Source organism: Odontesthes bonariensis, chromosome 1, assembly GCF_027942865.1.
Source record: "Odontesthes bonariensis isolate fOdoBon6 chromosome 1, fOdoBon6.hap1, whole genome shotgun sequence".
Taxonomy (NCBI): domain Eukaryota; kingdom Metazoa; phylum Chordata; class Actinopteri; order Atheriniformes; family Atherinopsidae; genus Odontesthes; species Odontesthes bonariensis.
This window is the reverse complement of record NC_134506.1, coordinates 1458380-1485840: the sequence shown is the minus strand read 5'-3', so window position 1 is coordinate 1485840 and position 27461 is coordinate 1458380. Positions and strand designations below refer to the sequence as shown.

The 27461-nt window shown below is 44.4% G+C and overlaps 1 protein-coding gene across 2 annotated transcripts in view; it reads left to right on the top strand.

Moving 5' to 3' along the window:
• Nucleotides 1–27461, top strand: part of adamts17 (ADAM metallopeptidase with thrombospondin type 1 motif, 17) — a 224415-nt gene that overhangs the window by 169716 nt on the left and 27238 nt on the right. For both annotated transcript variants that reach the window (XM_075458750.1, XM_075459484.1), the window contains 2 exons: nt 19087–19246; nt 24504–24639. In XM_075458750.1, coding sequence (XP_075314865.1) covers nt 19087–19246; nt 24504–24639 — 296 coding nt within the window. The remainder of the gene's footprint in view (nt 1–19086; nt 19247–24503; nt 24640–27461) is intronic.

The following is a 27461-nucleotide window of genomic DNA, read 5'->3' as shown; positions in this document are numbered from 1 at the left end:
ATCAATGGCTTTTATTTATTTTTAACAGCATCCCCAACCGCCGACTTTTCCTTTGCTCTGCACATTTCACGGAGTACAGTTTCACAAAGCTTACACGATTCCGAGCAGGCTTCAGTCGGAATTTTGCTCAGTAGATGGTCAGTTCTAACAGGGACAGACAAAGACTGCAGCGAGCTGTGCGCTCCGCTGAGAACGTGATCGGCTGCAACCTCCCATCTATCCATGACCTGCACGTCTCCAGGACTGTGGGGCGAGCAGGTCGGATCACAGCTGACCCTTCTCTATTTGCACCGCTCCCCTCGGGCAGGAGGCTTCGGTCCATTCGGACCAGAACCTCCCGTCACAAAAACAGTTTTTTCCCCCTTGCAGTCGGACTTTTGAACACTTCATAATCACCTCATAACCTGCCCCAGTCACTTTACCATCATTAAAATTGCACTAATGAAGCTGCACTGTTGTTGCTCTGTATATTGGATACTGTGTATTGTTGTACACACCTTGTACATTTTATATTCATATATTTTTATTCTTTATTTTTTATCCTATGTTACATGTTTGCACCTTACGCCGCAGCAAATTCCTAGTTAGTGAACACTGTTCACTAACAATGGCAATAAAACGAATTCTGATTCTGATGAGCTTTCTTTCCAGTCAGTGTATTACTCTATAGCTCTGTTTTCAGTGAGAGCAAGGGCAGCCAATCAAGCAACGGCAACCGAATAGCGCCAACACCTACCTGCATTTCATAATGAGGTTGCCAGATAAGCTCTGAAACTACGCCAATAAGGGAAAAAGACGCATTCTAAACCCAGCATAGTAACAGCTGTTTCAGAGAGCCTTTTAGGGAGGTTCTGAGCCATTACAGACCCAACCAATTTTTTTTGGGCTACATATCACATCACAGAACAAGGATTAATGCCCCATTCAACCATTCTCTATCACCTTTAATATATATCACAAAATGGATTAAAATTAACCTTCATGAAGGAGGATTTAATCAGAGGTCAAGTAACGAAGTACAAATACTTCGTTACTGTACTTAAGTACACTTTTTAGGTATCTGTACTTTACTCCATTACTTATTTTTCTGCCCACTTCTGACTTCTACTCATTACATTTTCACACAAGTATCTGTACTTTCTATTCCTTACATTTTCAAAACAAACAGCCTCGTTACTCTTGGCTTCAGTTTTTGTTTTTTTTAACTCTTGGCTTCAGTTTAATGATTATGTATTCCACGTTATGTGCGCCATCCATACCTAGTGAGAATGAGTGTAATTGGATTAATCAAATAACGCAAACACTCATCGGTTAGGATATTCGTCAAATTTGTGCTGACACACAAGGAAATCGTCATTCATCAGAAGCAAGCAGGTGTTCTACAAACTGCAAACCCGAAGCTGCGCGAAGTGTGTGCCACGCCACAATGTGGGATTCAGAAAAAGATGGCGAAATGTTTGAAAGGTCGGACACAGGCGAGAGCGTATTGGGAGATGGAGACGGAGACCAACAAGACCTTCCTCATCCTTGGCCCTATCTCAAAGAATTTTTCGAAATAGTCGGGTGCAAAAATGACTCGTGGAAAATGCAATGCAAACTCTGCTCACCCAAGACCCAGGTGTAGAATTAATCAGTTTTCAAATTAAACTTGCAATTCATATAGTGGCATCTACCTTTTTGTGTGGGTTTTAAAAAAAATATATATATTTTTTATTTAAAGGTTACTTTATACTTTTATACTTTAAGTAGGTTTTGGAGCGCATACTTTTTCACTTTTACTTGAGTAAAGAGGTCAAGTTGATACTTCAACTTTTACCAGAGTGTTTTTAAACTGCAGTATTTATACTTCTACTTAAAGGGGAACTCCGGGGCATTTGAAGTGCAATCCCATTGCTAGAGGTTGTCAAATACTGATAGTAGGACACAGACGGGTGCAAATCAGCGCTCCCTGTGTGGAGATTGCGCTGTTTGCGTAGCCTGTCATGCGAGGCTAATACGTGGTGGCTAGGGGCAAGCGCTAACCCTTCCACGTAAAACAACAACTTGCACACAGCAGAAACGTCACACCACTTTATAAACCATCCGACAATAAAGTCACAAGCCTTACCATCAAAACCATATGCATGGTTCTCACATTACTGGCATGGGGACGTTACAAAACAACTTTATAAACAGCATGTAACTCACCGGTTAGTTGTACGCTCGCGCATGTGAAAGCCCAAAAGAGTCGATGGACGATAATCCCATATACAAAACAATTATCTTCTCTAGAAAAACTGCGTTCAAGTATTTAAAACATTACAACAATACATGCCCAGTAATATTGTTGTAATGTTTTAAATACTTGAACGCAGTTTTTCTAGAGAAGATAATTGTTTTGTATGGTTTTGATGGTAAGGCTTGTGACTTTATTGTCGGATGGTTTATAAAGTGGTGTGACGTTTCTGCAGTGTGCAAGTTGTTGTTTTACGTGGAAGGGTTAGCGCTTGCCCCTAGCCACCACGTATTAGCCTCGCATGACAGGCTACGCAAACAGCGCGATCTCCACACAGGGAGCGCCGATTTGCACCTCTCTGTGTCCTACTATCAGTATTTGACAACCTCTAGCAATGGGATTGCGCTTCAAATGCCCCGGAGTTCCCCTTTAAGTAACAAATGTGTGTACTTTTGACACCACTGGATTTAATACAGGACTCTGTTATTAAACTGCATTAGTTTAAGGTGTACCTAATATACTGGTAACTAAATGTATGCATTTAAGTTAGAAGAAGAGAATTACTGAAGCGGCATTGATTTCTGTAACAAGAAAACTTGTTTGTGTCTCTCTCCGGTGAATGTGGCAGTGTAAAGGGCCGTGTAAACTCTCGCAGCAGTGTGTCGCAGTGAGCTTGTCGCAGACATGACGCAGTTATTTTTGATTTATGCCTACTTTTGAAGCGCGGTCTGCGCTATGTTAATTCAACTCCACAACGCAAGAGGGACAATCACGAACAAGCTAGGATTGTTGGTGTGGTGGGTGGCGTGTTTCTCTTCCGGTTACGGAGGTCATTCAACAACAATGGCGACTGGACGAATGCGCACTTTGATTGAGATGCAGCTGATCGATCTAGAAATAGAAGAAATATTGCTACTACTGGAGCTGGCAGAGAGGCGAAAGAATCGTCACGGTTAGCACGGTTAGCGTCACCATTAGCCGGTTAGCAAACCGGAAATACGCATAGTGTAGAGCGGATGTAGAGTTGACCAATCAGAGGCCTCCTTTCTCTCCTCCCTGCGACGATATCTGCGGCACTGTCTGCGGTGAGTTACAATTTTGGGGAGGTGCACCAGAGTGTCTGCGTAAGGGGGGGGGGGGGGGGGTCTGAAACTGCTTAACCATTACAAACTCGAACATCCCCATTTTGGTTGCACCATCCGCTATCCACGTGTGTATTCAAAATGTCCATGTACATTTAAGACATTGAATGCTTTAATTATACATCAAAGTAGAGTGCATTCTACACAGGTTAGTCAGACTCAAAAACAGTTGTTTACTTTCAGTTGTAACGTATGTAAATGAAAGAATTGGCAAAAGTACTCATATTCTGTACTTAAGTAGAAGTACAGATACATGTGTAAAAAAATACTCTGGTAAAAGTAGAAGTACTGATTCAACTCCTTTACTCAAGTAAAAGTAAGAAAGTAAAGGCTCTGAAATGTACTTTCAAAGTCAAAGTAAAAAGTAAAAATTAATTTTTGCCATTAATGAAACACAACACATCCTTTGAAAATTTTGTTAAATGAAAAAAGTTCAGACAAAATCATCAAGATTGAACTGACCAGAGGTACTGCATGAGCATTGGTACTCTGAATACTATAGGTTGTTTTCTTTTTCCACTGCAGCACAACCAAACTGGAATCAGCAACAGTTATGACCAGCACGCCGTATTGAATGTTTACACTCTTAATAACAAAAGACCAATGCTATTTTCTACCTTTTTATATTCCTCTGTACTGAAAAGGTACTGAACTGTGACCCCACACACATGTAACGAGATCAAGCATTACACACAAAATGAAATGAATGCATCCAAAGTGGATTTGATTTTACAGTCAACAATATTTTTAGTTTAATATGTTGCAGATTAATCAGGTTCTCCTGTTCTACTGTTCACATTAAAACAAATCAACTGCTTCTGCGACATCTCTACAATAGATGTAACCATGGCATGAATATGAACATGGAACTTATTACTCTGTTATCGCACTGTGAAAGTATGCCAGCTGTATATAAACACAAGTGTAACAGGTACATACTGATCCATGAATTACTTTCAACAGAATGTGTATCTTTTACTATATATTAAAAAACTAGCAGTTTGATGCCTTACTTTACAGCAATATGCAAACGCAGATTTCCATTTTTTAGCAACAGAACTTGAAACATTATGATCTGAAGAATGGGAAGTGTCACTTGGATGCACCATAGGTCCCTCCTTCAGATGGCTTTTGATGAAGTCCAGGCCTATGGAACACAAAACCACAGAAGATTTCTTTTCATTTTCAGCACTTTTAGCATAGGATTGTTATTTGTTGAAATGAATGTGACTTTCCCTTGTTACTGTATGACAATTACCCAGTATGTAATGGATAATTCAGATTCCAAAATTTCCCCCATTATCTCATTAGCAAATGTTTCATTACATACCAAGTTTTAGTGTGTAGTCATCACTTGTCCAGCATGTCCTGAATCTGGGGACGAGAATGGCCGCAGCAATCAGCTCTGGATCAGTAATCAGCTTGAAGAGCATCCACTTAAGGCACACAGAACTTTGAGGAAAGTTCAAGGTTCTGTAGCTTAGTCTTGAGAAGTGTTATTGTGGGTACCAGCCATCCCATCTGCACACTGGGCTCTCCCTGAAGAAGATCAACTGCCTTTGCGAATGGGCTCATTGTCTTGACATATTCTGTGAGAAAAGCAATCTCAGCAGGAGTGAACCTGTCAGGAAACAAAATTTAAAACAACATCTGTGGTTACAAAAAGTCAAAAATGTATTACATGAATTTTGCATATTGCACACATGTAATGGAATAAATATGAACTAATTCATAATAACAATGATAATAGTTATCCGCCGGATAATCGAATCTCGGATTCAGGAGGTGCAGTGTGGTTTTCGTCCTGGCCGTGGAACAGTAAACCAGCTCTATACCCTCAGCAGGATCCTGGAGGGTGAATGGGAGTACGTACAACCGGTCTACATGTGTAATGTGGACTTGGAGAAGGCGTTCCACCGTGTCCTTTGGGGACTCCTGTGGGGGGGTGCTCCAGGAGTATGGAGTGCCTGACCCCTTGATATGGGCTGTTCGGTCTCTGTATGACCGGTGTCAGAGTTTGGTCCGCATTGCCGGCAGTAAGTCGGACATGTTTCCTGTGAGGGTTGGACTCCGTCAGGGCTGCCCTTTGTCACCGATTCTGTTCATAATTTTTATGGACAGAATTTCTAGGCGCAGCCAGGGCGTTGAGGGGGTCCGGTTTGGCGACCTCAGAATCGGGTCTCTGCTCTTTGCGGACGATGTGGTTCTGTTGGCGTCGTCGGGCCATGACCTTCAGCTCTCACTGGAGCGGTTCGCAGCCGAGTGTGAAGCGGCTGGGATGACCATCAGCGCCTCCAAATCTGAGACCATGGTCCTCGGCCGGAAAAGGGTGGAATCTCCGGGTCGGGAATGAGATCCTTCCCCAAGTGGAGGAGTTCAAGTATCTCGGGGTCTTGTTCACGAGTGAGGGACGAAGACCCAGAAAATCTTGTAAGAGAATACATGGTGAGTATAATGAATAGGCTTCAGTTCAGATTAAAGGGATTTATGAATAAAAAATTATTGTGACCTCAAAATTTAGACATGAATATCCAATTTTGGATTCACGAGTTCACAATGATTCAGATATAAATTGTGGTAAATCTGAAGCAATTAATAAATCGATTAGTCAAAAATGTTTCCCTGTTTGAAAGAAAAAATGTAAAGCGGGTACCAGCTTCTCAAACGTAGACAAAGAATTCAGTATTTTCTGTCATTTACAGACAAAACAATTATTTTAGGAAATAATCATCAAATGAATTGATAATGAAAATGAACCTTAGTTGCAGGCATTTAATAAATATGCAATATAGTTCTGATGTTCTATCCATGAAAAAGCTAGAGGGCTATTAATTTGAAAAGGGTACAGGAAGTGTTGAGTCTGTTAATGCAGTAACATGAACAGGGCAAACAGGAGCAGATCCGTGATCAAGGAGACTTAAATGGAGTTAAATGTTTGCTGTGATCTCATTTGGTTCCTTTTGTGACTGTGCACTTTGTAGGAAGAAGAGGAAGCTGTGCAAGGATCCATCGAGGAGACTAGGAATGTACCGATCCGATATTTGTAAAATCGGCCGATCCATATTCTATTTTTTTTCCATGTCCTGTCCAGTATTATGGCAGCAGAATTGTAATCTAAATACTGTTTATTCCAAACACATTTGTGGCACTGAAAGGATCAGATTATTGTCTAAATTACAATAAAACTGAGTTATTAAGTTCATGGAGACACCTTACTCTGACTAAAAATTGGATCGGATCGGATTAAGACCCCGAGATAACTCTGTTGAAAGTCACACTTAACCTGCTTGTAGGCGCTGAAGCACGTGGTGAATTAGACTTTGCGTTCTGCGCATGCTCCAGATGTTTTCCCGGGGTCATGACCCGGAAGTCAAAGGAGACGATATTACTGTTGTTGTCGCCGTCAGAAAGAAACAACGCGATGGAGAATGCTCCGTTGGATGGAGAATGCTCCGTTGGGCGGCTGTACAAAAGGTCGTCTCTGTGCACGTTTATTTCTGTTAATAATTGCTGAGCATGTGAATTCCCACACTGCCAAGGTCTTTGAATGCACCACAAAGACAGATGGGTTCAGAGCAAAACATCAGCTGAACGATCTCTGTGGTGTGTGCGTCCATAAAGCTGTGAGTTATGTTGATTTACTTATGTGTTACATTATGTTGATGTTTGTGTTTATCCATGAGTCTATTTTGATGACTTAGCAGTAGTTTTGCCATCGGTTTGTATAATATGGTGAACATTTAGCCACAAATGAGTAACGTGGGGCTAGCCTCTAACTAGCTATAGACTGAAACGTTTATGTAGCTGTATTGCTAATCTCTTTTGTTTATACATTGCATATTGTATGTTAATTGATCAGTCACAGTGCATGCCCCTCTTTTGTTGCATCTAAGCATTGAGTTATTCTCATTCAAGTTTAATTGATTCATGCTGACTTTACATTCAAAACTAATCTTGAGCTGTATTTCAGTTGTTATTTGGTTAGATATATGTAGCTCAGGTGTATTCTTATGTTTAAGTTGTACTTAATTTCTAATCATTCTGTATTGTTGTGCTTGTATTGCAGCAACCACACACTCACACACACTCACACACACTCACACACACACCTTGCATACTGTCATGCAAAAAGGTAGATAAACCACTTGAACTATATCAATGGACTCTGCCTCTTCTTAAAGCACTCAACTGAACGTTACAACAGTGTCCTGACCCGACACCCCGAAGCGATTGCTGCCACCCAAGATCCTATAGTCTGTCATACAATTTTTGGTCCTTCGAGCCGGATCGGAGCAACTGCTTCAGCCTTACAGGTTCAGTATGGAAGAGAGAGACCTATACAGAGAGTCTGATCGTCCACGCCGACACAGCCAACTGCCATCATATCTACAGGACTATGAGGTGGGTTATTCTGCTAAGCACCACCTCCCGTATGATGAGCAGGCCAGACAGACTACTTCTCCTGAGGTTTTTCAATACATTCATAATATGAGAGAGGAACATGACCAACTGCGACGAGATGTGCAACGCCTTACAGAAGTAATTTCTAGCTCTCCTGTACTAGCTCCACAGCATTCCACGTTAAGGTCCAGACTGCGTGAGGACGAGACTTCATCCACACCTGTGCAAGGCAGTAGGCTGGTGCCAATCAGAGGTCACGAGGACCCACATCAGCATGAAAGTGTCCCACAGGTGTCAGTCAGTGATAAATCTTTACACCCACAGGACAGTCAGCCAGGCCTGATCGAGGAGCTAACTCACAGTCTGAAGGGAACAGGGTTGTACAGTCGAGGCGCAGCACAGTCAACGTTATCTTCCGGCGAGTCATCCCCTCAGTCTCAAGACTTCCCCCGAGCAACAGCTCAACATTCAACTGCTGGGTCACAGTTGCAGCAACAAGATCAACGCAATCCGTGCCCTACATCTGGTGCTGTTTCCAGTCAGCTTACTGACAGTCACCACCCTTATCATGGTGCGACAATCAGACAGCTCGAGAGCAGGGATCATCCACAGGTTGATGATGTTTATTATCACCCCAACAGCAGCTACAGTCATCCTGCCACTTCTCATAGACTGCCTAGTCAGAGAGCCCGCTTTGATGATGACTACTACAGACAAGATCACAAGTATCCTTCCACTGATCGCCCTGACTGGCGCTATCGTCCCGCTCATGGATATGGCTATTATGGTCATATTGATCAATACAGGCACGGGGATAGTCGTTACCCTGATGATCTTTGTCGGTATTCACCTGATCGCCTGCAAACACATGAGTGGCCTCAGACTCCAGCCCCGCTCAGCAGACCCCCACCAGCAGAGACTTATCGTGGACCTAAACCAACAATCCCTGATCTTGTGCATGAGGACCCATGTGAATATGCAAGATTAAAGTTAGCCTTAGACAATATACTCCCATACGACGCTTCTGAACATTTCAAGTTTCAGATATTGACAGATCACCTGAACTGTGAAGAAGCACTGCTCATCGCTGATTCATACAGCAACAGTCCGTTCCCATTTAGTGACACCATGAGAGCACTCACTGAGATGTACGGTCAACCCCAACATCTGGCCTTGAAGAGGATCACCAAACTGATGGATGGACCTAACATCAGGAGTGGTGACATCAGAGCCTTCAAGTCATTCGCACTCCAAGTTCGTGCTCTAGTGGGCATGTTGCATCAGTTGGGAGAACAGGGTCGTTCAGAGTTGAGGTGCGGCTCACATGTATCTCGCCTCTTAGCTAAGTTGCCGTGCGACCTAAGAGCCAACTTGCAGAGATTTGTGAATCCCATCCACACTCCTATACCAACACTGCTCGACCTAGCTGAGTGGCTCGAGTATGAGATGCGTGTCCAGGTGATTGGAGACCAGTACTGTAACTACTCAGACCAAGAGAAGCCAGTTCCACGAATGGAGAGGCGTCCTGAGTACAAGTCTCATAAGACTACAACTATTCTCCACAGCAGTGAACAGAAGGGAAAGTCGGCGAATGACACAACTACCAAACAGGAAAAAACGAAGAAGTACTGCCCGTTTTGTGATACTGTGCAGCACTACTTGAATCAGTGCAGTAACTTCAAACGCTTGTCTTGGGAACAGAAGACAGAGTGGATCAAGGCAAACAAGAGGTGTTGGAGATGTGGCCGTGAACATCAAGCAGTTAAGTGTAACCTTAAAGCCAAGTGCAAACTGTGTGAACGACGGCACCTTGAGGTTCTTCATGAAGTCAATACCAGCCAAAAAGCAGCAGTACCTGTTAAGCCCAGCACGACTGAAGAAAGCACCTGCCTGTTAAGTTCCATCTCAGAGACGCTCTATCTGGATCGACCAACCAGCAGCAGCCAGGTTCTACTCAAGTTGAGTCGTGTCATCATTAAGAGTGGTACCCAGATGATTGACACCTATGCTATATTGGACGATGGGTCGGAGCGTACCATACTATTACGTGATGCGGCTGAACGCTTGGGGCTTCAAGGGGAACCTGACGACCTAGCACTCCGCACTGTCCGACAAGAAGTTTGCACTATCCATGGCGCCACTGTTTCATTCTCTGTAGCTCCTGCATCACAGCCAGGCAAGTCCTTCCAGATCCACAGAGCCTTCACCGCAAAGGAACTCGGCCTCGCCCATCATACTTACCCAGTAAAAGCTCTACAGGAGAGGTATCGTCATCTCAAAGACCTGCCACTTGCTCATTGGGTCGGACAACCCGCATCTTATCACTCCAGTGGAGCCAGGACGCCTGGGGCCCCCTGGTGGACCTGCAGCGGTGCGCACCAGACTCGGGTGGACTCTACAAGGTCCCTCAAGATTCCTGCGTCACCGGTTAACACCACAACAATGCCTTGTCACCTCCTGTGCCTCACCAGAAGCCGAGCTATTCAGTCATGTCGAGAGACTGTGGCAAATGGATACCTTACCATATCGGAGCGAGCGGCTCATTACCAGGTCCAGACAAGATGCTGAGGCCATCCGAAGGCTTGAGGAGAAGACTGTCAGGGTTACAGTAGATGGAGTGAGACGCTATGCCACCCCATTACTGTGGAAGGAGAAACTTCCTCTGCTCCATGCTACACAGGAGGCAGTCATGGCTCAGCTACGTGGGACAGAGAAGCGGTTAGCCAGAGAACCAGAAAGGCCGGTGGTTTACTCCAAGGAGATTCATAAACTCCTCGATGCTGGCTACGTCACACCCGTGCCACCTGCAGAGGCTGCAAAGAGCAACTGTTCATGGTTCATCCTGCACCACATGGTGCATCACAATGGTAAAGACAGGATAGTCTTTAATTGCTCCTTCACATTCAAGGCTCAGAGCCTGAATGACCACCTCCTGCCGGGGCCCACTCTGGGAGCCAGTCTGTTGGTAGTCCTCCTTAGGTTCAGGGAACACCCAGTCGCCATCAGCAGTGATGTGAAAGGGATGTTCCATCAGGTCCGTCTGCTGGAAGAAGACAAACCTTTCCTCTGCTTCCTGTGGCGAGACATAAAGGTAGATGAGGCACCTACTGTCTATAAATGGCAGGTGCTCCCCTTTGGGACTACATGCAGCCCATGCTGTGCCATCTTCGCGCTTCAGTTCCATGTCCAGAAGCACACCGGGCCGGAAGAGAATGCAGGTCTGTCCATGGAACGGAATTTCTATGTTGACAACTGTTTGCAGAGTCTCCCCTCAGATGTACAAGCTAAGGATTTGGTGGACCGCCTGCAGTCTCTACTCATGGAGGGTGGATTCGAGCTGCGACAGTGGGCTAGTAATGTTGCTGCAGTCATTGACCACTTACCGATAGAGTCTCGGTCAGAGAGCAGTGTACTCTGGTTCACCCAAGAATCAGCTGATCCTCAAGAGCGCACGCTAGGGCTTGTTTGGCAGTGCAAGTCTGATACCCTCCGGTACAAGCATCACCAGAGCAAAAGCCCAGAACCGACTATGCGCAACCTATCGCCTGCTTGCCCAGCAGTACGACCCTCTCGGGTTCATTATTCCATACACCACAAGAGCCAAGGTCATAGTTCAACTCCTCTGGAACAAGAAAAGAGGATGGGACGATCCTCATTTACCAGAAGATTTGCTACGAGCCTGGCGTCTGTGGGAAAGTGAACTGTCCCATCTGTCACAAATAACTCTGCCGAGATGCTACACTGACCCGCGTTTGGATTGCAGCAACAGCATTCAAAGTATTCACATGTTCTGTGATGCTTCGGAACGTGCGTATGGGTCTGTGGCATATCTGCGCATCGACAAAGGTGAAGGACAAATCTATGTGGCCTTCTTGGCTGCAAGGTCACGAGTGGCGCCCAAGAAGCAGCTCTCAATCCCCAGGCTGGAACTGTGCGGAGCTTTAACAGGAGCTCAGTTGGCTTCAGTTCTAAAGAAAGAACTCACTCTTGACATCCATGAGGTGGTGTACTGGACAGACTCGAGTACAGTGCTCAACTGGCACCATTCGGACTCATGCCGGGATTAAGTATTTGTAGGAACCAGAGTTGCAGAGATACAAGAGCTTACTGACCCATCATCCTGGTGTTATATTGACTCAGGGACCAATCCCGCCGACAACATCACAAGAGGGAAGACACTGGCTCAGCTTGCTGGAGAGAATCGATGGAGTCGGGGGCCACCCTTTCTTCAACTGCAGGCCAACCACTGGCCGAAAGCACCAGTGGGAAAGCCTGCAGAGGAAGTAGAGGAGCTTAGGAAGACAGTGTTCTGCGGCCTGTTGGTGGGGTCAACCAGTCCAGCAATATCGGACATCCAACAGTTCAGCACTTACCAGGAACTCTTGAAAGCCACCGTGCAGTCGCGGCACGGGGCGGCCACTGTCACCGATCATTCTGCGGCTGATGACTTCAAAAAGGCAGAGCTGGCCCTGCTGAGACAGGCTCAGATGGAGAGCTTTCCAGGAGAGTTTGCACTACTAAAAGCACGAAAGGCCATCCCGTCCAGTAGCCGACTACTTACCCTCGCTCCTTAATACGACGAGTCTTCTGACCTGATTAGAGTAGGAGGTAGACTACGTAGGTGCGATAGCCTGGACCCTGAAGTTCTGCATCCAATACTTCTAGACCCCTCTCACCCAGTCACGAAGCTCCTAATACAGCACTGTGACGCGCAGTTGCATCATCCTGGAGCTGAACGTGTCTTCGCAGAGCTCCGTAGGAGGTACTGGATACTGAGAGGTAGAGAAGCTGTGAGGAGATATCAACACCACTGTCCTGAATGTAAGAAGTGGAGAGACCGACCAGAGGTCCCAAGAATGGCAGATCTGCCCCCCTCATGTCTGAGGCTCTTCCGACCCGCCTTCTATTCAACAGGGATGGACTGTTTCGGCCCTATGCTCATCAAAGTAGGGCGACGCAATGAGAAAAGGTGGGGCATCCTCTTTAAGTGTCTCACCACTCGGGCAGTCCACCTAGATGTGGTGGGAAACATGGATGCTGATTCCTTCCTGATGTCATTCAGACGGTTTATAGCTCGCCGAGGAAAGCCTTTTGAGCTGCTTTCGGATCAAGGCACCAACTTTAAGGGTGGAAGTAGAGAACTGCATGAAGCGTTCAAAGCCATGGAGCCAGCCCTCCGAGAACAACTGGCGGTAGAACAGATCCGGTTCCGTTTCAATCCCCCTAATGCTCCCCACTTTGGTGGGTCTTGGGAAAGAGAGGTGCGATCAGTGAAGTCAGCTCCACATTGGGAGCTCAAACTGTGTCAGAGGAGGTGTTGAGGACCGTCTTAATTGAGGTAGAAAGCATCCTCAACTCGAGGCCTTTGGGTTATGTCTCCACCGACATTGCAGACCCGGATCCTGTCACACCCAACGCCATCTTAATGGGACGGCCAGACTGCTCTCTGCCACAAGTGATCTACCCAGAATCAGAATTGCTCAGTCGCAAGAGGTGGAGACACACTCAAGTCCTGGCTGACCATTTCTGGCGGCACTTCATACGGCACTTGCCCACCTTACAAACACGACAGAAATGGCACAACGAGCAGAACGACATTACCGTCGGAACTGTGGTCGTCGTTGTTGATCAGCAAACCCCGAGGGCTCTCTGGCAAGTAGGAACAGTGAAAACCGTCATACCTGGGGCCGATGGTCGAGTTAGGACAGCAATTGTTCAAGTCAGGGACCGGACTTATACTCGCCCAGTGGTACGGCTCATCAGGCTACCTGCTCTACCCCAGGATGCTACAAAAATGTAGTGAATCACTTTATCAGTGTCAAATTTGCACAACAAATTTGGGGGCGGCTGTACAAAAGGTCGTCTCTGTGCACGTTTATTTCTGTTAATAATTGCTGAGCATGTGAATTCCGACACTGCCAAGGTCTTTGAATGCACCACAAAGACGCAGATCGGTTCAGAGCAAAACATCAGCTGAACGATCTCTGTGGTGTGTGCGTCCATAAAGCTGAGTTATGTTGATTTACTTATGTGTTACATTATGTTGATGTTTGTGTTTATCCATGAGTCTATTTTGATGACTTAGCAGTAGTTTTGCCATCGGTTTGTATAATATGGTGAACATTTAGCCACAAATGAGTAACGTGGGGCTAGCCTCTAACTAGCTATAGACTGAAACGTTTATGTAGCTGTATTGCTAATCTCTTTTGTTTATACATTGCATATTGTATGTTAATTGATCAGTCACAGTGCATGCCCCTCTTTTGTTGCATCTAAGCATTGAGTTATTCTCATTCAAGTTTAATTGATTCATGCTGACTTTACATTCAAAACTAATCTTGAGCTGTATTTCAGTTGTTATTTGGTTAGATATATGTAGCTCAGGTGTATTCTTATGTTTAAGTTGTACTTAATTTCTAATCATTCTGTATTGTTGTGCTTGTATTGCAGCAACCACACACTCACACACACTCACACACACTCACACACACACACACCTTGCATACTGTCATGCAAAAAGGTAGATAAACGACTTAAAATGTATCAATGGACTCTGCCTCTTCTTAAAGCACTCAACTGAACGTTACAACAGTGTCCTGACCCGACACCCCGAAGCGATTGCTGCCACCCAAGATCCTATAGTCTGTCATACAGGTGGAGAATGCTCCGTTGGATGGAGAACGCTCCGTTGGATGGAGAAGGCTCCGTTGGATGGAGAATGCTCCGTTGGATGGAGAAGGCTCCGTTGTGCATCGCGTTTGTGCAACAAGCACCTCATCACAGACCAAATGTAGAGGGACGTAGCTTCATCTTGCTCTGCGTTCTCCATCTTTCTCCAATGCCTGAGTTTGTTGTTGTTGTTGGTGGTGAAGAGGTCAACAGGAAGTGGCTCTATTAGCAACAGTTGGAATGGGTACAGCGCCACCTATCGTACCGGGGTATGACACGCTTTGTGCCTCTGATCCCATTCATTCACCGCCATATATTCGCCATCATTCGGTTGCTATGCGCCGACCTTATCGGCAGCAAGTCTGTGTAGCTCTCAATTTTCTCATCGTTTATATGATTATTTGTCATTTTTCATTTTTTGTTTCTATCTAAACATTTTTAGTTATTTTTGGTGATCTGTTTTTTTGTTTTAATTAATTTTTTGACAATGTGCACTACTACTAAAGCAGTGTACACAAGAGAAGAACTGTTGGCACTGTCAAGGATTGGACGTGGAATTAAAAATCCAATTCCGACCGAGCTTAAAAAGCTGTACCGTGGATGCAGAGCTGGAGCGAAACTAAAGGCAAAGAGGCACAACAGGAGGTGGAGGTACAAACCTTTTCTGCCCTCGGTGATCATGGGAAACGCTAACTCACTGCCAAACAAGTGTGATGAGTTAGAGGCGCTTGTGCGGAACCAACGGCTGTATAAGGAGAGCAGTTGATCTGTCTGTCTGAGTCCTGGCTGAACGACAACACACCAGACTCATGTGTGGACATACCCGGCTTCACAGCCGTACGAGCAGATCGAGACCTGAGTACGAGCGGCGGTAAGCGGAAAGGCGGGGGTGTTATACTGTTCTTTAATCAGAGATGGGTAAACCCCCGCAATGCGACGTTAAGGAGAGGGTTTGTTGTCCAGACATCGAACTGCTGTCAGTTGGTTTCCGTGCGTTCAATGCGCCCAGAGAGTTCCCATACACAGTCGTCATCGTTGTTTACATTCCACCGAGGGCGGCACCTACAACGGCGTGTGACGTCATCCATGACGCCGTTGCTAGGATACAGACCCAGCATCCTGAGGCATTCATTGCAATCACAGGGGATTTCAACCACGTCTCTCTATCCTCCTGCCTGACTGGCTTTGTACAGTATGTGGACTGTCCAACACGTGGAGAAAAGACATTAGATCTGTTCTATGCTAACGTGAAGGAGGCTTACAGGACAGTGTCTCTTCCACCACTGGGTAGATCTGATCACAGCATGGTCTATCTACAACCCACATACAGACCGTGTGTACAAAGACTTCCTGTTACTACCAGATCTTTCAGGAAGTGGTCACCAGAGGCGAGTGATGCATTGAGAGACTGCTTTGATGTCACAGACTGGGCTGTACTACTGGAGGAAGAAGAAATGGACATTGACATGGACAGGAGGGTCAGCACCATCACAGACTACATTAACTTCTGTAGAGACACTGTGATTCCAGTCAGGACTGTAAGGTGCTATCCAAATAACAAACCATGGATCACCAGTGACATCAAAGACCTCCTGAAGCAGAAAAAGAGGGAGTTCTAGAATGGGGATAGAGAAAGGCGGAGGAGTGTACAACAGGAGCTTAAAAAGACATTACGTCGAGCTAAGGTGGAGTACAAGAAAAAGGTGGAGAGACAGCTGGAGAACAATAACACCAAGGAGGTGTGGAGGGGCATGAGGACCATCACTGGATACAGACTGAAGAACTCTCAGTCTGTAGAAGGTGATATGGACAGAGCCAACACTTTCAACCATTATTACAACAGGTTTGACAGTGTGGCTTTTTCCACCTCTGCTGCTGCTCCCTCCACCCCCACCACTACAGCTGCTTCCTCTATACTGCTTCCACTGCCCTGCTGTACTTCCACCTCAATGGCAACCTGCATCGCCAAACCTCCTCCTCCGCCTGACTGCACCTCTACCTCTGCTGTCACCAACAAGCTTCTTCTGTCCAGCTGTACCTCCACCTCTGCAGCAACTTCCACTGCCTGGCCTCATGAACCCAGCCACACCTCCATCTGTGCAGCAGCTTCAACCTACAGGCATCCTGAGCACAGCTGCATCTCCACATCTGTGGCTGCTCCCACCGCCTGGCCTCCTCGGTCCAGCTGCTCCTCCACCTCTGCAGCAACTCCCACCACTAGCCCTCCTCTGTCCAGCTGCACCCCCACCCCCATCTCTATGGTTGATAGCAACATCACTCCTGTCGCCATCCCTCCGCTACAACCTCTGTGTCTAGCTATGGAGGAGGTTGGAGCTGAGCTCAGGAGACTTAAGTCAGGGAGGGCTTCAGGCCCAGATGGAGTCTGTCCAAGGCTTCTGAGGGACTGTGCTGGTCAACTAGCAGTCCCTCTTCAGAGGCTCTTCAATATGAGCATTCAGATGGAAAAAGTCCCAGTACTGTGGAAAACTTCTTGTCTCATACCGGTGCCCAAATTAGGGCAACCGGTGGAGCTGAATGACTACAGACCGGTGGCTTTGACATCTCATATCATGAAGACCTTGGAGAGACTTCTTGTTCGTCGCATGAGATTGCAGGTTGCTGAGGCTCTTGATCCCCTCCAGTTTGCCTACCAGAAACACATAGGAGTGGAAGACGCGATTCTGTACATGTTGCATCGGGCATATGCTTATCTGGATGTGCCTGGTTCATATGTGAGAGTCATGTTCTTTGACTTCTCCAGTGCCTTCAACACCATACAGCCTCCCATACTGAAAGACAAGCTGCTCGGTATGGGTGTGGCCCCCTCCCTGACATCATGGATTATAGACTATTTGTCTGCCAGACCACAGTATGTCAGGATGGGGAAATGTGTTTCTGGAACACTGGAATGCAGTACTGGGGCTCCGCAGGGTACTGTTTTGGCTCCTTTTCTTTTCACCCTGTACACATCAGACTTCAGGTACAATTCAGAGTCATGCCACATTCAGAAGTATTCTGATGATACGGCTGTTGTGGCATGTGTGCATGGTGGACAGGAGAAGGAGTACAGGGACCTTGTGGAGGCCTTTACTGACTGGAGCAAAAAGAACTGTTTGCTCCTGAACACCACCAAGACCAAAGAGCTGGTGGTGGACTTCAGGAGATCTAAAACCCCATACCAGTCAGTCTGCATTGATGGAGGGGAGATAGAGACTGTTCAGACCTGCAGATACCTGGGGGTGGTGCTGGATAATAAACTGGAGTGGTCTGCCAACATAGACGCGGTGTACAGGAGGGGCCAGAGCCGTCTCTTCTTCCTGAGACGGCTCAGGTCCTTCAATGTCTGCAGTGATATGATGAGTATGTTTTATCACACTATCATTGAGAGTGCACTGTTCTATGCTGCTGTCTGCTGGGGGAGTTGCACCACAGACAGAAACTGTAGGCGCCTGGACAAACTGGTGAAAAAGGCTGGTTCTGTTGTAGGCAGAAGGCTGGACCCTCTCGGTGCTGTGGTGGAGCAGCGGATGAGGAGGAAGTTAGATTCTGTGATGGAGAATAATAAACATCCTCTCCACAGCATCCTGCAGGACAGAGGAGCAGCTGCAGTGAGAGGCTGCAGGACTGAGAGCTTCAGGAGGTCCTTTGTTCCCACAGCCAGAAGGCTTTATAACAGGGACTGCTGAGTTCTTCTCAAATTGATTGATTGATTTTTATTTATTTGTTTATTTTGCCATTTAGTCATTTATTATTATTTAGTTAGTAGTAGAATTATTATTGTTGTTTTATTGTTGTTAATTCAATCATTGTAAATATTTTAAAAAAATGTTGAGCTACTTGACGAATTTGAATTTCCCCCATTGGGGGATAAATAAAGTATTTTTCTTTTCTATTCTATATCCAAGGAGAATTACCCTTGTTCAGATAAGGAGCAACTCATTCTTAATGTAATTTAGCCAATAATCCGATCCTTTCAGTGCCATGTGACCCCACTAACTGAGTGTCAGTTTGTGTGTGACTTAAGCCTCAACACAGCAAAATCTTGAAATGTTCTCTTACTGGATTGGAATTCATCCAAGGGCCTTCTGCCCCCTCTCATGATGAAAAAACTTGGGACTACCTTTGTTTTGTTTATTTACTTTTAGTTTTTTACCAAGCAACAGAAGCAATTGTTTTGTTCAGATGCTTTTGATGTTTAATTCCCATTTGCACTAAACTATATAAAGAGCTGATTGCTATTTATTTTGAAAGTCTACCAACCAAGCTTGTGAAGCTATTATTTTTTTCTCAATTTCAGCTCCTTTATAATTTAATATTTATTTTGTTTTACTTTGGGTTTTGAATCCCTAACTGCACTGACTGAACCAGTTACACTTGTTATATTTTTATGGTTAAGATTGCTTTACTGGTGCACAATTATTAAATAAATAAGTAATTCAGTACATTTATATCTGTTTATTTGTTTTTTTTAAGTAGGAAAGAAATGTTTAAGTCAAGTCTGATGTTGCCTTGCACAAAATAACGATCCCAGTCTTTTCCACACAATGAAACTTACCTTTGGTTATCATAATTCTGCAATGTTTTTCTGTATCGGTATCAGAGGTGAAAAAAGCGGATCGGTGCATCCCTGCTTTAAACCCACCTATGTTGTTGTTTCAGGTGCTACTATTTCATGACCAGAGTTATGGGCTCCATTATGAGTATACTGTTTCCCTGAACACATCTCAGGACGGGAGCAGTGAGGAACAGAGGGAACCAGAGTACCTCTTTATCTGGACACACAGTCGCTGGCAAGACTGTACTGTCCAGTGTGGCGGAGGTATGATTTCTTCATTGCTTTGGTTATTAATGATCATACAAAACAAAGACAATACATTAAAATGACTTTCATCAAATTAATGGAATCTTTCATTTTGGGTTACTGAAACCAAACATTGTAAACCCAAATAATCTTGAGATGTTGGGGTCATACTGCCCATGAATTGATCAATAAGAAATTAGCCCTTAAATATATGTGTTTTCTGGGGAATTTTGTGGAAGCAAATTGATAGACTGCAATAACAGAATATGACTAATTACTTAAGTTAAGCCCGAAAGCACAAATTTGACTTACCTGTGTTGTACCATACTTTCTTCTTATTTGAGGCGTATTTTTGTACTCTTTACATTACTTAATATATCTGACAGCTTTAGTCACTAGCTATTTTCAAAATAAGATTTTGACATGTAAAATCTATGGAGTGCAGAAAGTTAAAGATTAAATGCGGTATAAAAGTGGTGCTGAAATGCTTCGTTTAAATTCAGCTAATTAAAAAATATTTTTGATATTTCTAATGTCATTTTTCATCTAAAAATTCAAAAAGTTCATTGTTCCATCTTTTCCACTGTTTGAACATTTTTTTGTCATTACTTTTGCCCATTTACACATTTGGGAAAAGCAGACATTGTGAAGGGCCTCTTCAGGATCATATCATTTTATAATTTTCTGAATCAATTATCTTTGAAAACAATCACCAGATGACAATAATAATAAGTTGCAGCTAGACATGTTAAGTGCCGTCTTCATCAATGCAGTGAAAGTTGTAACGGGTGGTGTATGGACCCAGTTGCAGTACAAAGGACTCAGTGGTAAAAGTTCAACGTTTTACTAAGACTCTGGCAGACAGGCAAACAGTTCAGAAACCGGCAAACAGGAATCAGGAGAGGAGAGGCTAAACTCTTGGTCAGGGACAGAAGGCTGGGTTGATTTACCAGGAGGCAGGGGAAGCAGGGGAAGCAGGGACAGGCGAGGTCGGCACCAGGAAGAAAGGCTGGAGAATGCTGGGAAGTCTCGTATTGCAAAGAACAATCTGGCAAAGGAGTGAGTGTGGAGCTGGTGAGTATATGCTGGGCTGAGTGCATGTGATGAGAGGCAGCTAAGTGCACAGGTGAGTGGAGTAAACTGACAAGGTGGGTGTGGCTGACAGGCTGGGTGGGGCAGAGGCAGGATCAATGGAAAACTACTGAGGGCCAGATGACTGAACTTTGACAAAAGTGATATAATGGTGTAAATTTTCCATTTTTTTTATAATTTACAATTTTCCATTAAATAAGTGGTGAATATTTGCTATTCAACACTGTAATATCTATTTCAGAATATATATTAATAATACATATTAATATTATTAATAATACATTCATAATAAATATATTTGTTCATATGTGAGAGTCATGTTCTTTGACTTCTCCAGTGCCTTCAACACCATACAGCCTCCCATACTGAAAGACAAGCTGCTCGGTATGGGTGTGGCCCCCTCCCTGACATCATGGATTACAGACTATTTGTCTGCCAGACCACAGTATGTCAGGATGGGGAAATGTGTTTCTGGAACTCTGGAATGCAGTACTGGGGCTCCGCAGGGTACTGTTTTGGCTCCTTTTCTTTTCACCCTGTACACATCAGACTTCAGGTACAACTCAGAGTCCTGCCACATTCAGAAGTATTCTGATGATACGGCTGTTGTGGCATGTGTGCATGGTGGACAGGAGAAGGAGTACAGGGACCTTGTGGAGGCCTTTACTGACTGGAGCAAAAAGAACTGTTTGCTCCTGAACACCACCAAGACCAAAGAGCTGGTGGTGGACTTCAGGAGATCTAAAACCCCATACCAGTCAGTCTGCATTGATGGAGGGGAGATAGAGACTGTTCAGACCTGCAAATACCTGGGGGTGGTGCTGGATAATAAACTGGAGTGGTCTGCCAACATAGACGCAGTGTACAGGAGGGGCCAGAGCCGTCTCTTCTTCCTGAGACGGCTCAGGTCCTTCAATGTCTGCAGTGATATGATGAGTATGTTTTATCACACTATCATTGAGAGTGCACTGTTCTATGCTGCTGTCTGCTGGGGGAGTTGCACCACAGACAGAAACTGTAGGCGCCTGGACAAACTGGTGAAAAAGGCTGGTTCTGTTGTAGGCAGAAGGCTGGACCCTCTCGGTGCTGTGGTGGAGAAACGGATGAGGAGGAAGTTAGATTCTGTGATGGAGAATAATAAACATCCTCTCCACAGCATCCTGCAGGACAGAGGAGCAGCTGCAGTGAGAGGCTGCAGGACTGAGAGCTTCAGGAGGTCCTTTGTTCCCACAGCCAGAAGGCTTTTTAACCCTTTTAATGCCGTGGTCGCAAAATTGCGACAGGACGCGATACTGAATTAAAATGCCTGTTGTGTGATGTAGAGTGTTAAATGTTGTTCAAACTCCATTCCACTGGGGGCAGACCTGTTCTACTTCATTCCTAACTCAGAATAACATATGCCTCCAATGTATTTTATTCGATGAAATCTCACTGAAACGTGTGGGATTTTAGCGGAGCTAACAGAGGTAGCAAAGTTTGATGAGCTAGCGGTTTATAGTTTATATTGTGCAGATTACGGTGAAATGGCAAAGCGAAGCATGTCTAGAGCTGATGTTATAGGCTTACTGTTTGCAGATCCCGATTCTGAAGCGGAACATATGCCTTCAGAGGATGATATTTCGTTCAGTGATCCGAGTTCTCCCGGCTCGCCTGTGGCAGAGGCAGAGTCTGTGGCTGAGATACGTGTTGCACAAGCACAACCAAACACCCCCGACCCTTTTGCGGTCATAAAATTGAAGTTGGCCCAAATGCAAATGGTGGTGATAGTTCTGGTGGTCATGGGGAGGTTGGGGGACGTGGTTGGTAGCACTGCACGCAGCGAAATCCGGGCTTGTGAAAGTCTTGGCGTTTTACCGCACCGGCCACGCTGTGCCTGCTCATGGGGAGGGTTTGCAGGGTGATGGCGAAATGAGTGGAGGAAATGTTGGGGCGGGTGGAAGAGGTAAACGGGGTCGGAGAATGACTCGAGGGAGTAGTCGTGTCAGGGATGATACTTCTTTCACCTGCGAGAGCCAGGCAGTGCGCAAGGCTGGTAGGGGAGGGAGAGGGAGAGGTGGCCATCACGCAGCACCTGCTCCATGCGGAGCAAGCATCAGTAGAAAAAACAAAAACAAAAAAACACACACCCTTACATGCATGTTTCCATATGACACTATACATAGGCTAGTTATAGTTACAGTTACAGTTGTGGTTATTCATGTAAATAGTTCTAGTTCTAGTTGTAGTTCTACATTATGTTCACTTTTTTCTGATTTTGTCTGAGTATAGAGTAAGTGTGGAACATTGCATTTAGTGGGCGGGGAAATGTTGAAATAACTTCAACATTTATGCAAAATATTTTCAAAATTCAATATGGCCATCACCCTATAACATCACAGTATTCAAATCAGATGTGTAAATTTACTCCAGACATAAACATTGGGTTATTATAAATGTTTGCTTCATCTTCAGTTACACTCAATATCACCAATGTCATCTCACAGTCTTATGAGATTTTTATGCTGACAGTCAAAAGACCCACCGACCATTGCTTGTGCACTATATTAGTTACAATATGCATTGCTAGTTTACAATGTATTGTTTTCCCAATCATACTGTATGTGTACAACATAATTAGTGATGGTAGGGGGAAAATATTGTAAAATATATGTAATCATTTATTCAAATGTATTGGAAATTTTAGATCTTTCATTATAAATTCAAAATGGCCACCACCATATGACGTCATAATATGCAAATTAGGTGGGGACATTTACTCCCAAAATAAACTTTGGGTCATCCACAACATTTCTCTAATTTACTGTTAGGCTCTATTTGTTACCACTGCCCAGCCACAACATTTTGAAATTTTGATGTTCAAACCCAGCATTTTCACAAAAATAACCGACCATTGCTTGTGCGCTATATTATTGGTTTACAATTTATTGTTTTCCTAATCATACTGTATGTGTACACCATAATTAGTGATGGTAGGGGGCAAATATTGTAAAATATATGCAATTATTTATTCAAATGTTTGGATAATTTCTATCATTAATTATAAATTAAAAATGGCCGCCACCCTATGACGTCATAATATGCAAATTAGATGGGGAAATATACCCCCAAAATAAACTTTGGGTCATTCACAACAATTTTCTAATTTACAGTTAGGCTCTATCTGCTACCACTGTCTAGCCACAACCTTTTGAAATTTTGATGCCCAAACCCAGCATTTTCACAAAAATAACCATGGCATTAAAAGGGTTAACAGGGACTGCTGACATGTTCTTCTCACATTTATTTATTCATTTATTATTGTTCTAATATACAATCATTGTAAATATTTCAATTGAGCTACATAATAATTTGAATTTTCCCAAAAGAGGATGAAAAAAGTGTTTTCTATTCCATTCTATTCTATTCTGGAATGCACTGAATAAAAAAGTATAACTGGAAACTCCAAAAAGTTATGAGCAATATGATGTTGTTGATGTACAAAAAGCTGTCAGTCAATGTTACATAGAAGTACAAGGACACACAGGAAGTTGTTGTGATATCCTTTTGATTTTGACAAGTCAAATGTACACCCAGAATATTTTTCATGTTTTTCCTGAAAAATCTTTACAGCCTGGCAGGTTGAAGAAGAAAGATATACCTGCTATTCCCATGGGTGGTCTATGTGGAAGGAAACTTCTGCAAACATATGAATATATTTGTTTATTTTTATTTACCTATGTATTAACATGACCAGAAATTCACACGATGAACAGGATTTTGCCAGTGGACAACATACAACAAGCTGCAATATGTGCTTTTACACTTTTGAGCTCCAGCCAGCATTAAGGATTTCAGCTGTTTGAACAACAGCAGCTTTTGCTCCCCACATGCACAAGTGAATCTTAGGTGACCATGCCACTGTTTCCCACCATTTTGGTAGCTACTACCCAATGCATACTAGGAACACTGTATAAGACACAAGGTGGAGATAGCTCCTCACATATCGAAGCAATTTAATTTAGATGCTGATCAATCTATATTGGTGCTTGAACAAATGGCTACTGCATGCGAATATGTTGATTAAACGTACCTTGTTAAAGGCTAATTATCTTATTGTTGCTTGTCTTCTCTGCCTCCCATAATGTTTCAGAAGATGTGCAGCACTTGGAGATGTGTGCAAATGTTTTTATTTGTGTACATGCAGGTGAAAGGAGGACAATGGTTTCATGTATGAGGATAGTCAATAAAACCATGGAGGTGGTCAGTGATGGCTACTGTCAGCCTGAGAACCGGCCACATCCCTTTGTACAACTCTGCAATTCCCACCCCTGTCAAAATCGGTGAGATAAACAAACATCCATAAGATACACGGCAGTAGTTATTGGTAGTGACTGCACACTTGATTATAATTTCTTTACATTTACTTTACTGTGATATGGTGTTCACACGATATGAGTATGTAATTTTACAAAGTCATTGTGACATATGTTGACATGTAAAACTCCAACCATATAAGATTTAATGATGTATCATCAAGTACAGCAGCTTTATAAATATCCTAAGAACCTGATTTGTATTTCGACTGTTTCTGTCCAATCGATCTCTCTGAGCTAACAACAATAGCTTTTTCTAAATCATCTAAATCATGTGTTTCTGATTGTATATATATATTCTGATGTACATATATACATACTTACATATTACTTTACTTTAGATCCTTTAATTAATTTAAGTGTTCTCTTTACAATCTTATAATATGTGTGTGTGTGTGTGTGTGTGTGTGTGTGTATATATGTATATGTGTATGTGTATATACACACACACACACACACACGCACACATATATATTGGGAAGGACAGCATCTCAGCCAGGAAGTGGTGGGCCAGGTAAAATGACAGAGCGGGTCAGAGGATGCTGAGGCTCATAGTGCTCAAAGGTCGCCAACTTTCTGCAGAGTCAGTCGCTATAGACCTCCAACCTTCATGTGGCCTTCAGATTAGCTCAAGAACTGTGCATAGAGAGCTTCATGGAATGGGTTTCCATGGTAACTGCATCCAAGCCATACATCACCAAGTGCAACGCAAAGCGTCTGATGCAGCAGTGTAAAGCACGCCACCACTGGACTCTACAGCAGTGGAGACGCCTTCTCTGGAGGGACCAATCACGCCTCTGCATCTGGCAATCTGATGGACGAGTCTGGGTTTGGCGGTTGCCGGGGGAACGGTACTGGTCTGACTGCATTGTGGCGAGTGTAAAGTTTGGTGGAGGGGGGATTATGGTGTGGGGTTGTTGTTCAGGAGCTGGGCTTGGCCCCTTAGTTCCAGTGAAAGGAACTCTGAATGCTTCAGCAAACCAAGAGATGTTGGACCATTTCATGCTCCCAGCTCTGTGGAAACAGTTTGGGAATGTCCCCTTCCTGTTCCAACATGACTGCGCACCAGTCAACAAAGCAAGGTCCATAAAGACTGGATGAGCCAGTTTGGTGTGGAAGAACTTGACTGGCCTGCACAGAGTCAGCCTCCGCCATCTGCTACTAATCGGACGGTAGACGCCTTTGCCTCATTCTTTACTGACAAAGTGGCAGCTATAAGCAAACAGTAGCAGTAGCAATAGCTGGATGGTAGCTTGCTAGGTGAGCCCTTAAATTAGTTTTACTTGAACCGTTTTGTTGCAGATTTTACAGATTGCCTCATTTAAATTGGCTGGTTCCCCCTTTTCATTTGGCTGAAAGCCGAAATGCTAGCAAAGGGGTGAAGTAACATTTAGTTTTGATAGCAGTGCAACTGCCATTGTCTCCTTCTCAACGTGTGTTGTGGTGAGATCAGGTGACGTGCGGTGATGGCGGTGATGGCGGTGATGGCGGTGATGGCGGTGACCCATCATGAATCGCGGTGGGCTTCTTCATATCGCGATATTTCATTTTTGCGGTTACTGCGACAGCCCTACTTCTCATACCACTGCTATGCTGACGATACCCAGCTCCATCTGTCATTCCCGCCTGACAACCACACGGTCTCAGTACGAATCTCAGACCGTCTCTCTGACATATCGACATGGATGAAAGCCCTTCACCTCCAACTAAACCTCTCTAAAACTGAACTGCTTGTCTTTCCAGCCAAACCAACCATACACCACAGCACCTGCATCCAAACTGAATCCCTCTTGCTCCATCAAAGATAGCTAGAAACTTGGGTGTCATGATTGATGACCAACCAAGATCATGTTACCTCCGTTGCTTGATAATGCTGCTTTGCATTGCTGAAGATAAGAAAGATCAGGCCATACCTAACCCAACACACCACCCAGCTCCTGGTGCAGGCCATGCTCATCTCCCGCCTTGACTACTGCAACGCTCTCCTAACTGCTCTCCCTGCCTGTGCTGTTAAACCTCTGCAGATGGTCCAGAACGCGGAGGCGCCTCTGTTCGTCGGTCAGCCCAAAAGATCACACGTCACCCCTCTGTTCATTGAGCTCCACTGACTACCCTTAGCCGCCCGCATCAAGTCACTGATGTTAGCCTACAGAGTCCTTAATAGAACGGCTCCCATCTACTTGAATGCTCTTGCAAAGGCTTAACTCGGTCACTCCAGTCATCAAAGGATTGTCGTATAGCAGTGCCTACACCACGCTTAAGATAATCCAGACTCTTTTCATGTGTCGTTACACGATGGTGGAATGACCTACCGAGCGCTACCAGAACAGGGGCGTCCCTGAATGTCTTCAAGAAAATCTTGAAGACCCAGCTCTTCAGAGAGCGTCTCCTGTCCTAGCATGGGATAGGAGACATGGGTTTGCACTCCTTTCAAGATTTGTGCACACAATTTGATATTTCATGTTCTTTCTTTTTTTTCTATCTGCAATTGACATCTGTTTTGGGAGCTTGCAGAGTTCCGTGTCCTCTCACACCACATCCATTAGACAAGATTCTACGTAGCGCCAGAAGCACGAGAGGTCTAGTCTTCAAACTATATTGGTATATTTCCGAGCATGCTTATAGACCCCTTGCAGTGGAAATTTCATGGAGAGCCGACATCCCAAATCTTAATACAGATTATGATTGGCTGAAAGTCTGGTCTAACATTTTGCTGGCCTCCAGAAACCCGGATCACCAGCAGATACACTACATCAGAGCTATCTGTACAGCACACAAGAAAATCCAAA